Source organism: Nerophis lumbriciformis, linkage group LG27 (assembly GCF_033978685.3).
Source record: "Nerophis lumbriciformis linkage group LG27, RoL_Nlum_v2.1, whole genome shotgun sequence".
In the NCBI taxonomy this organism is placed as follows: Eukaryota; Metazoa; Chordata; class Actinopteri; order Syngnathiformes; family Syngnathidae; genus Nerophis; species Nerophis lumbriciformis.
This window is the reverse complement of record NC_084574.2, coordinates 32,331,638-32,343,874: the sequence shown is the minus strand read 5'-3', so window position 1 is coordinate 32,343,874 and position 12,237 is coordinate 32,331,638. Positions and strand designations below refer to the sequence as shown.

At 39.3% G+C, this 12,237-nt stretch overlaps 1 protein-coding gene across 1 annotated transcript; it reads left to right on the top strand.

Moving 5' to 3' along the window:
* The first annotated feature begins 526 nt into the window (after positions 1 to 526).
* Positions 527 to 8,503, top strand: LOC133624304 (uncharacterized). The gene is made up of 3 exons (XM_061987784.2): positions 527 to 835; positions 6,051 to 6,084; positions 7,986 to 8,503. Exons 1-3 carry the CDS (start codon positions 668 to 670, stop codon positions 8,387 to 8,389), a joined length of 606 nt encoding a protein of 201 aa, XP_061843768.2. The 5' UTR covers positions 527 to 667; the 3' UTR covers positions 8,390 to 8,503.
* Positions 8,504 to 12,237: the final 3,734 nt, after the last annotated feature.

Below are 12,237 nucleotides of genomic sequence, written 5' to 3'. Positions count from 1 at the left end.
CGTGCTGCCCGCAAGTATAATCCATTTACCATTTAAAATGATAACAGGTAATAGTTATTGGTTATGATTTTGTTTTCTGTTTTCGTCATATGACACAATAATAAAACTGCAATTACATCATCATAACAAAGAATACATGGTAAATAAATGGCAAGTATAATCCATTTACCATTTATTCTTTGTTATGATGATGTAATTGCAGTTTTGTTATTGTGTCATATGACGAAAACAGAAAACAAAATCATAACCAATAACTATTACCTGTTATCATTTTTCATGTAGAAAGCGAAAGAGAGAAACGAGGGTTTCGCCTACACCCGCCTACACACCTCGGAGCCAATCAGAGGAGGGCTGAGTGCGAGGAATATCCCAACGAAGCCGCTTGAGAGTGAGTGAGCATGACGTCACTCAGACTTGCTCAAACCCGCTCACTTTCCCTGACCGCGATTCGTCTGGGCATTTGTGACGTCACACCAATCCTTTATCTGATTGGCTGTCGGGACAAAAACACTCTGGGAACGTTTCAAAGCAGAGGCGGGGAGAGAAAACACATTTTACTTCCGTATTTTCTCTCCCGACAATGAAGCAAAAAAAGGAGTATAAAAAGACCCCACTTGGCAGTGCGCTTCTCATTCCTCACCTGGACTGATACGCTTTTATCCCCAACATGGACATTGAGTGTCAGGAGCAGAAACGCCGCAGATGTGGAGCATGTTGCCTGGTGGGGTCCATCCTGGTCCTGTGTGCTGTCCTCCTCGCCTGTGTGCCCGTGCTGGTGCAGCTCCAGTTTGCTGCCGTACACGCTGGACGACCTACACCCAGTCCGGATGATCAGGTACCAGTCTTGTCCTTTAACAAAAAAACCTTAGGGTACATTAAACATATGTTTCTTATTGCAACTTTGTCCTTAAATAAAATAGTAAACATATTCAATCAATCAATCAATGAATGTTTATTTATATAGCCCTAAATCACAAGTGTCTCAAAGGGCTGCACAAGCCACAACGACATCCTCGGTATAGCCCACATAAGGGCAAGGAAAAACTCACCCCAGTGGGACGTCGATGTGAATGACTATGAGAAACCTTGGAGAGGACCGCATATGTGGGTAACCCCCCCCCCCCCCCTCTAGGGAGACCGAATGCAATGGATGTCGAGTGGGTCTAACATAATATTGTGGGAGTCCAGTCCATAGTGGATCCAGCATAACAGTAAGAGTCCAGTCCACAGTGGGGTCAGCAGGAAACCATCCCGAGCGGAGACGGGTCAGCAGCGCAGAGATGTTCCCAACCGATATACAGGCGAGCGGTCCACCCCGGGTCCCGACCCCGGACAGCCAGCACCCCATCCATGGCCACCGGATCTGTGTGTCTCCCCTTCCACAAGGGATAGGGGGGAGCAGAGGAGAAAAGAAAAGAAACGGCAGATCAACTGGTCTAAAAAAGGGGGGCTATTCAAAGGCTAGAGTATACAAATGAGTTTTGAGATGGGACTTAAATGTTTCTACTGAGGTAGCATCTCTAACTGTTACCGGGAGGGCATTCCATAGTACTGGAGCCCGAATAGAAAACGCTCTACAGCCCGCAGACTTTTTTTGGGCTCTGGGAATCACTAATAAGCCGGAGTTCTTTGAACGCAGATTTCTTGCCGGGACATATGGTACAATGCAATCGGCAAGATAGGATGGAGCTAGACCGTGTAGTATTTTATACGTAAGTAGTAAAACCTTAAAGTCGCATCTTAAGTGCACAGGAAGCCAGTGCAGGTGAGCCAGTATAGGCGTAATATGATCAAACTTTCTTGTTCTTGTCAAAAGTCTAGCAGCCGCATTTTGTATACACAACTTGTCTTTTATTAGCAAGTAAGCAAACAAAGGCTCCTAATTTAGCTGCTGACATATGCAGTAACATAATGTGTCATTTATCATTATTTTGTCAAAATTAATTAGGACAAGCGGTAGAAAATGAATTATTAATCTACTTGTTCATTTACTGTTAATATCGGCTTACTTTCTCTTTTAACATGTTCTATTTACACTTCTGTTAAAATGTAATACTCACTTATTCTTCTGTTGTTTGGATGATTTACATTAGTTTTGGATGATACCACAAATTTGGGTATCAATCCGATACCAAGTCGTTACAGGATCATACATTGGTCATATTCAAAGTCCTCATGTGTCCAGGGACATACTTCCTGAGTTTATAAACATAATATACATTTTATAAAAAAGAAAAAAGATTTTGTGATGCTAAAAAATATCGACGTAATCATAGTAGTATCGACTAGATACGCTCCTGTACTTGGTATCATTACAGTGGATGTTAGGTGTAGATCCACCAATGGCGTTTGTTTACATTTAGACGCCGGTGAGCTACGGTGTGTAGTGAAGCATGTTTAGCAATTCCTCGTCCTGCAGGGATGATACTTGTAATAAACTCACTTTATTTGTCGCCATGGAGGCGAGGATTAGTGATTTAGAAGTAGCTAAAAAACCAGATTGCAGCTGGGCTTTAGCCGCTAGCTAGCTAGCCATGTCTTAAAGCACATCTTCCTGAGGTCGTTTCATCGTTTCACCTTTATCGTTAGTTTTTAAGCCAAAATGCGTCCGTTCTCCCTTTTCTGTCTACACACTGTGTCTGCTTGTAAGTACTCTGTGATTGTGCGCTGCCGAACATGCTCCTCTGCTCGTAAACCGGTAATGACTTAACATGACGACGACGGGGGATCGGTACTTTTTAGAGGCGGTATAGTACCGCATATGATTCGTTAGTATCGTGGTACTATACTAATACCGGTATACTGTACAACCCTAATATGTATATATACATATGTATGTATGTAAAATGCATTAATGGAAATAACAAGTGATATAAAATGTATGAACACATCTACAATAAAAAATTAGGACTTAATACAAATGAGAATTCAAATGATGATGTGGTGTGCCACAATAAAATATGGAACGGGCCACATAAAATAAATTAGCAGGCCACAATAAAATGGCGTGTCGGACCACATACAATTCCGTGCCAGGTTAAAATTATGTAACGAGCTTTGTAAAATGCATTGGCAAGCCAAGATTAAATTATGTGGAGGGCGATTCCCTCACTTCCTGTTTTGAGCACCACTGGGTTTGTGTTTTAGTTGCGATGACTGCAATCTGTCAGGAAGTGTTGCTGTTGAACCCCAAGATGCACAGATGGCAGGCTTTTTGCAGGAAAACATGACTTTTAATGTCAAAAATAAAATGCAGGAAAACAGGAATCAGGAACTAGGAACCAGGAAGCAGGCAAACTGGTTACAAACAGCTAACAGCACACAGCAAACATTACTCCAGCACTGACTGGAGGGTGAGGCAGGTATAAATAGTAGCCGGCTGATTGACACCAGGGACATATTTCCTGAGTTTATAAACATAACATACATTTGAAAAAAAACGAAAAAAGATTTTGTGATGCTAAAAAATATCGATGTAGTCATAGTAGTATCGACTTGGTATCATTTAGGGCTGCAACTAACAACTAATTTGATCATCGATTAATCTGTTGATTATTACTTCGATTAATCGATTAATAATCGGATAAAATAGACAAACTACATTTCCATCCTTTCCAGTATTTTATTGAAGAAAAAAAAACAGCATACTGGCACCACACTTATTATTAGGGCCCGCAATGGCCCATTGCAAAAGGACTCCCACAGGGAGTCCTTATGCAATGGGACATAAGGACCTATTGTTATTCGTTCGTTTTATTCTTTATTCTTTATTCTTTATTATTCTTCCGCCGCCTCTTTGAGCACTAATTTGACCCACTTAACATGCTTCAAAACTCACCATATTTGACCCACCCATCAGGACCTGCGAAAATTGTCTTTTAATAAAAAAACTGAACCGCAAAAATCAAAATTGCGCTCTAGCGCCCCCTAGGAAAAAAAAAAACTAGACTGCCTGTAACTCCCACTAGGAAGGTCGGAAAGACACAAAAACCTCTATGTAGGTCTGACTCAGACCTAACTTTCATAATGGTACATTCTCGGGCTAAAATCTACAGGAAGTTGGCAATTCCCCCTTCAAGACAAAAAAGTACTAAAAACAGTCACTTTTGCCTCTTTGAGCTGTAATTTGACCCCCTTAACATGCTTCAAAACTCACCAAACTGAACACACACATCAGGACTGGCTAAAACTGTGATCTAATGAAAAAACCTAACCCCAAATCTAAAAATTGTGCTCTACAGCAATTTTTTTATAAAACGCACAAAAAACTGCTCCTCCGATGAAAAATCTTACAAAACTGCCTGTAACTCCCACTGGGAAGGTCGGAGAGAGATGAAACAAAAACCTCTATGTAGGTCTCACTTAGACCTACATTTCATAAATTGACAACCCCCAGCAAAAATATACAGGAAGTTTGCTATTCCCCCTTCAACACAACATTTTTGTAAAAACCCGTCCCCTTTCTTCAAACATTATCTCCTCTGAGCGCGTTTGTTGTTTCGGCTTCAAACTAACACAGGAGAGAGATTGAACCCTTCTGATTAAAAGTTGGTGAAAGAGTTGTGATACCTGCTCCGGTTTTGATTTTATGACCCTTCAAAGACCCGCTGCACTGATGCTCCTGCGGTGCTGTTTTTTTAAGATGGCTGCTCAAAAGCAGGAAGCACCAACGTGCCCACACAATGCAGACAAGGTAGGTACACTAGACAAAAGTCTTGGGACACTTCAGACTAAAAGTAGACAAAAGTATTGGGACACTTAGGACTAGCACCTGCCAAATACGCGGGCCCGTCCAACGCTGCTTGCAGCTTTAATTTTGATTATTGTTTCTCAACTGTTTGCACATGTTGCAGTTTTTAATTAAAGGTTTATAAAAAAAAAAAAAAAGTAGCCTCTGCGCATGCGCATAGCATAGATCTAACGAATCGATGACTAAATTAATTGCCAACTATTTATAATCGATTTTAATCGATTTAATCGATTAGTTGTTGCAGCCCGAGTATCATTACAGTGCCGTTTGTTTACATTCATGATCAGCGTCATTAGCGGTGACGTCTGTGAGCTACGATGTGTAATGAAACATGTTTAGTTATTCCTCGTCCTGCAGGGATGATATTGTAAGAAACTCACTTTATTTGTCGCCATGGAGGCGAGGATTAGTGATTTTAGAAGTAGCTAAAACACTGCCGGCTGCGGCTGGACTTTTAGAAGCGGTATAGGACTGAATATGATTCATCAGTATTGCGGTACTATACCAATACCGGTATACCGTGCAATCCTAATCCAGGGACATATTTCCTGAGTTTATAAACATATACATGTTTTTTTAAACGAAAGAAGATGTTGTGATGCCAAAAAATATCGATGTAATCATAGTAGTATCGACTAGATACACTACTGTACTTGATATCATTACAGTGGATGTCAGGTGTAGATCCAACAATGGCGTTTGTTTACATTTTGACGCCGGTGAGCTACGGTGTGTAGTGAAGCATGTTTAGCTATTCCTCGTCCTACAGGTATGATACTTGTAAGAAACAACTTTATTTGTCACCATGGAGGCGAGGATTAGTGATTTGGAAGTAGCTAAAACACTGCATACTGCGGATGGACTTAAGCCGCTAGCTAGCTAGCCATGTCTTAAAGCGCCTCTTCCTGAGGGCGTTTCAGTGTTATAACTTCACCTTTATCGTCAGTTTTTAAGCCAAAATGCGTCCGTTCTCCCTTTTCTGTGTACACACTGTGTCTGCTTGTAAGTACTCCGTGATTGTGCGCTGCCGAACATGCTCGTCTGCTTGTAAACCAGCAATGACATGACGTGACAACGACGGGGTGGGTGGCAGGACCGGTACTTTTTCGAGGCGGTATAGTACTGAATATGATTCATTAGTATCGCGGTACTATACTAATACCGCTATACCGTACAACCCTATCAGGTACATTTTTGGACTTTGGATTGTTATTGAATTATGTCAACAAGACGATATGTATTTTCCTCTTTTGCACACACTTGACTCAATAATGAAATATATATTCTTTTGTTTTGACAGAACCCGAACTTTGCATTCTTGGAAGCAAAATCAAGTAAGTCATTTATTTGTTTGTGAAATGAACACAACGTGTTTGGTGTACATGATATGAAACTGTGCAATAGGAATATATTTTGAATTGCAGTAATACAATAAGAGATTTGACTGTAAAAGGTACAATTGAATTACTATACGACTTTGTTGACTGCCTGGAAGAAATCACATGGTTAGCGGTCTCCCAACCTTTTGTTTTCTACTTAGAGATACTTTTACAAAGTAAAAGTCATGGAGCGCTACTTAATTTTGTAACGTTTATATTCATAGCTTGTTTTTAAAAAAGCGAATCAGAATAGTTTTTATTGCCATTGTTGGAGAACGCGTTCGCAAACTAGGAATTTAACTAAGTTCATTAACATGTTTGTATCCACAACTCACATTTACTAAGGCAGTGGTTCTCTAACTTCGCTAACCACCTCAGAAAACACTTGGCTCTCAAAGTACCACAATAATGACCCCCCAAAAAATAAATACAGTAGCGTAGTAGGCCCAAGTATTCATCAAAAATAAGATACAGCCATTGCAGTTTTTGGCAATTCATCTTAGGAGAAGGACACTGTGTCGTTAAAAACCAACGGGGGGTCATGACCGATGAATCCCAAGTTTAAAGTGTGAAAACGAACTCTCACCTTAAAAATCCCGTGCGCAGACCCCAGGGCAAATTTGATGGGAAAGGGGCGCAAAGGTCAGGTGGAAAATGCCACTGGAAACTGCAGTTCCAATCCTGCATGCAGAGCGCTCAGTACAGGCCGTCTTGTTCGGCCGTACCCTGGGCGACAAAAAGGTGGGCTTCGATTGATTGATTGATTGATTGATTGAGAAGTTTATTGACGTCTTAAAGAATTGAATCCATGTAATGCTTTAAAATAGCAAGTGGATGGCACAAAAAGCCAAAAGGCTTGTTTCCATTGTGGTCCATTAAATATTCATCACATTTGATACATTCAATAATAAAAGATATATAACCTGTAACATGTATATAAAAAAAAATGACGTTAAAAAATGTATAAATGATGTACATATACACAGTATATACATGTCAGGTGATTTGAAAAACAATATATACAAAAAAATATATATACACTATAACCACATATAAACCTGATTGATGCTTCGAAGAGTTGCTGGGGATCAATTTTGGTTCAGATCAGGTAGAGGTTGAGCTGAGCCATGATTTTATGGCAGTTTTAAAATTTAGTAGGGAAGTTCGAATTCTAAGGTCTGTTGGTAGTGCATTCCACTGTGTGGTGGCAAAATAGTAGAATGCATTTTTTCCCATGAGAGTCTTGAATTTGGGGGGGACTAGGTCTGAGGAACTCTCTCTCGTGTAGTACCTGTGAGCATCACTTATTCTGGTGAAATAGTTGGACACGTACTTGGGGACAGTTTCTCCGAGTAATTTGAATACCAGGCACATTGCGATTTGGTGTACGCTTTCCTCAACTCTAAGCCATACCAATTTGGTAAAGTGGGCTTGAGTTAGGTGAGTCCTGTATGGGAGGTTGAGCAGGAGTCTCACCAGCTTGTTTTGGGAAGTTTGCAGTTTTGTTTTTAGTGGCTTGGGGATACTGGTGAACCATGAGGTGCAGGTGTAGTCTGGGGGTCTTAAGTGTATCCCTGTTGATAAATGCCAAAGAAAGTGCATTCCCCCATTATTCATTAGGCTAGCTGCAGCCAATGGACTTCTTTCTAAGCAGTCGAAGGACCCTAAACAAAAAGGTTTCACGCCGACCTCAAAAGGTCGATTGAAACCGGCATGCTGGAACATCCAAAACATGTTAGATATAGCAAAAAGTAAATGGTAGCAAATCCCTTGGTTTTTTTCTGTGTATGTAAGGTTCAAATGTCACATTCAGGCACTTCAGGTTCCTAATAACATGTGTTTGTCTCCTCCTGCAGGCAAGTTGGGGAACTCCACTATGCTGTGGGTTTCAGTCAAATACGGCTCAGGGGACTTTGTTGGAAGCAACTTTGAGTTTCGGCCAGACCAAGGTGTCCTGGAGTCCAAACTTGAAGGGACTTACTTAATCCACCTGAACCTCAACCTGTCATGCACGTCCAGTTGCGGCCCCGGGCGCCTGACCGTGCTTGTGGGCGACAAGCTGAGCTGCGAAGTGGAGCTGGCACATTCTACACGGGAGATCAAGCGATGCTGTGTACAGACTAGGATGGAAAGCAACACCTCGCTGTCAGCCACCATGAGAGTGCCAAAAGACGGACTGCAGAACTGGAAGCTGGAGCTCATTGGTTCTAACCTCAGCATGCTCCTTTTGGACAACTTAACGGAATCGCTCCAGTTTTGATCCCCATTTCAGACCTCAGCAAGAGCATTAGGGCACAGATTTGGAGCTTTTAAGGTTAATAGCTGCAAATATTTTCTTTCTAAGGGGTTATGGGCTTTTACATATTTATATAACATGAGAGCACCCCCCGCGACCCCAAAAGGGACAAGCAGTAGAAAATGGATGGATGGATAGACTACGTATAGTCCAGATTGATAACTATTTTATGTTAACACTACATTAGTGATTATTGCAATACACTTCAAGTTTAATTGGAGTTGAAAGTGACTGTGGTTTTCTTATATATCTATGTATGTATGTATGTTGACATATAATGTGTTGACAAAAAATGAATAACATGCAATGGAAAAATGTAAGTCCAACGGGCCTGATGATTGTATCCATATTATCATGGAAATAAACACGTAAACTGGGTTTGATTAAATGGTAGAAAGTGACGTCAACATAGTTACAAGTGAAATGTTAAAGGGGAAAGTTCCCTGTTGTCAGTAACAGACTCGTACATAACTTCCTGTTTTGTTTATTTTAAAGTGCGGTTTAGGAAACAAAATGTTTGTCATCAAACATAATAGCAGAACATTAATGTAGATATAAATTGCACACAAAACAGAAGTCTTACACAAATGTATTTTCCACCTTATCCATGTAACTATTATATTGTATCTTATTAGATGATAAGGTTGTTGTAACCAATTGACTGACGTTGATATTAGGGTTGGCAAAGACAATTTATTAACTTATGCGATTAATCACAATAAACATGTATAAATGCAGATTAATCGCACAATTTATTTTGCTGCTCCTTAACTTGATGGTTAGCTGAAAGGTGTTGGAGGTTTATGGTTTCAGTTTATTTCGAACATGCACACAATTACAACGTGATGCCTCACAATGTCCGGTTTCTTTTTTCAACATGTTTGAAAAGGAGTAGGACGAAGCAGAGCTTATTTAATCCTAACCCTTTTTCCATTACATAGCAATTGCTAACACTTAAATTCACTTCCTGTTATCAATTTTGTTTACAATATACGCCATAAATAATATTTAAAAAAAAAAAAAAAAATAGTTAGTGATGTAAGTAGTATTTCACATGGTGAGATAAATAAGAGTATCATTAAATTCAGAATGTTTATCATGGATCTTCTTCCTTGTACTTTGTAAACACTTTGAGTTTGAACAGTTTCTTCAACTGGATCATATTATTACATTGTTTGATTTCTTTGTTCAATCCATTCCATAATTTAATTCCACATAATGATATACTGAAGGTTTTAAGTGTTATACGTGCATACTAATGTTTTAAATTACATTTAGATTTGTGCATGATTTTAGCTGTTTTCTTTATCGTGGAATTTCAATACTTTTGATTAAAAAAAAATAAAGGGATTGAGTGTTCTCTTTATCCAACATTATGTATTATTATAACTGATCTTTTTTGTAACACGGTGAGTGAATGAAGTGTATTTGTGAAGTTGTTCCCCCATATTTCTGCACAACAACTCAGATATGGTAACACTAGCGAGCAGTAGAGAATATGGAGTAATTTTTTTTGTCCAATACATATTAAGCTTTATTTATTATTGACGTAGTTCTTGCCACCTTATGTTGTATATTTCCAGTTCATTTTGTCATCAATCATTACACCAATAAATTGGATTTTATTTACCTCTTTCAATATCTACTCTGTCTATTTGTGTTCATGTGAATTGAATTATATTTATATAGCGCTTTTCTCTAGTGACTCAAAGCGCTTTACATAGTGAAAACACAATATCTAAGTTACATTTAAACCAGTGTGGGTGGCACTGGGAGCAGGTGGGTAAAGTGTCTTGCCCAAGTACACAACGGCAGTGACTAGGATGGCGGAAGCGGGGATCGAACCTGCAACCCTCAGGTTGATGGCACGGCCACTCTACCAACCGAGCTATCCCGCCCATGTTTGACTTTATCTTCTACTGTTTCCAAAAAGCATTATTTTAGTTTCACTGAGATTTAAAGACTGTCTGTTTTTGTCAAACCATCTTTTTAATTAATTTATTTATTCTGTTATTGTTTGTATTAGCTTCTGTGTGTTCTCTCCTGAACAGAAAGCTGTTGTATCGTTCGCGAATAATACTAATTTTAAGACTTTTGTCATTTTACCAATATCATTTATATAAAGATTGAACAATTTTGGTCCCAGGATTGATCCCTGTGGTGCACCACAGGCATACTTGCCAACCTTGAGACCTCCGATTTCGGGAGGTGGGGGGAGGGGGTGGGCGTGGTCGGGGTGGGACGGGGCCGTGGTTGGGGGCGTGGCTAAAAGGGGAGGGGTATATTTACAGCTAGAATTCACCAAGTCAAGTATTTCATGTATATATATATATATATATATATATATATATATATATATATATATATATATATATATAAGAAATACTTGATGTTCAGTGAATTATATATATATATATATATAATAAAGTAAATATATATATATATATATATATTATATATATATATAATAAAATAAATATATATATATATATATATACAAAATAAATACTTGAATTTCAGTGTTCATTTATTTACACATATACACACACATAACACTCATCTACTCATTGTTGAGTTAAGGGTTGAATTGTCCATCCTTGTTCTATTCTCTGTCACTATTTTTCGAACCATGCTGAACACCCTCTCTGATGCATTGCTGTGTGGCACGCAAAAAGTGCTTTCATCAAATGCACTAGATGGCAGTATTGTCCTGTTTAAGAGTGTCACAACATTGCTGTTTACGGCAGACGAACTGCTTTACGGTACACAAAAAAGTGACTGCTGTTGTTGTGTGTTGTTACCACGCTGGGAGGACGTTAATGAAACTGCCTAACAATAAACCCACTTAAGAAACCAAGAACTCGCCCTCCATCATTCTACAGTTATAACGTCATTGGGCAGGTACGCTTTTTTATATTGTGGAGGACCTGCGTCCGCCGGAATTTCGGGAGATTTTCGGGAGAAAATTTGTCCCGGGAGGTTTTCGGGAGAGGCGCTGAATTTCGGGAGTCTCCCGGAAAATCCGGGAGGGTTGGCAAGTATGACCACAGGATATATTTAGCGTTGTTGACGTGTGTTCGCCTAGCTTCATATATTTTGTTTCCTGTTAGTTAAGTAGCTTCTAATCCAGTTTAAGACCAACACTCTGATGCCATACCGTTCTAATTTTTTAAATAAAATATTGTGATTAATTGTGTCAAATGCTTCAGTTAGACCCATAAACACTGCTGCTGTACATTTGTTACTATCTATTGCATTGGTAGTTTATTCTGTAATTTCAATTAAAACCATCGAAGTTGAAATACTAGCTCTGTATCCATATTGGTTCTCAGTGAGTATTCTGTTTGTTTATGAAATTATCCAATCTGTTATTGAACAGTTTTTCAATGAAAAATTGTGGAAGTGTCAAAGTATCGAGTTGTTATTTTTTTAAGGTTAATCTACGTTGATTAATTAGCGATTAATCAAAATCAAAAAGTGTGACTGGTCTGATTTTAAAATGTTTGACAGCTTTAGTTAACGTATGTAGTTGTGCTGTCAATTGATTACAAAAAATTGATTAACCACAGAGCTGCTGTGGATTATCCATTCATCTATCTATTTTTGACCGGTTGTCCCTTTCGGGGTCGCGGGGGGTGACTGGAGCCTATCCCAGCTGCATTAGGGCGGAAGGCGGGGTACACCCTGGACAAGTCGCCACCTCATCGCATGCAATGCTGAGATCATTATTCATGCGTTCGTTACGTCTCGTCTCGACTACTGTAACGTATTATTTTCGGGTCTCCCTATGTCTAGCATTAAAAAATTACAGT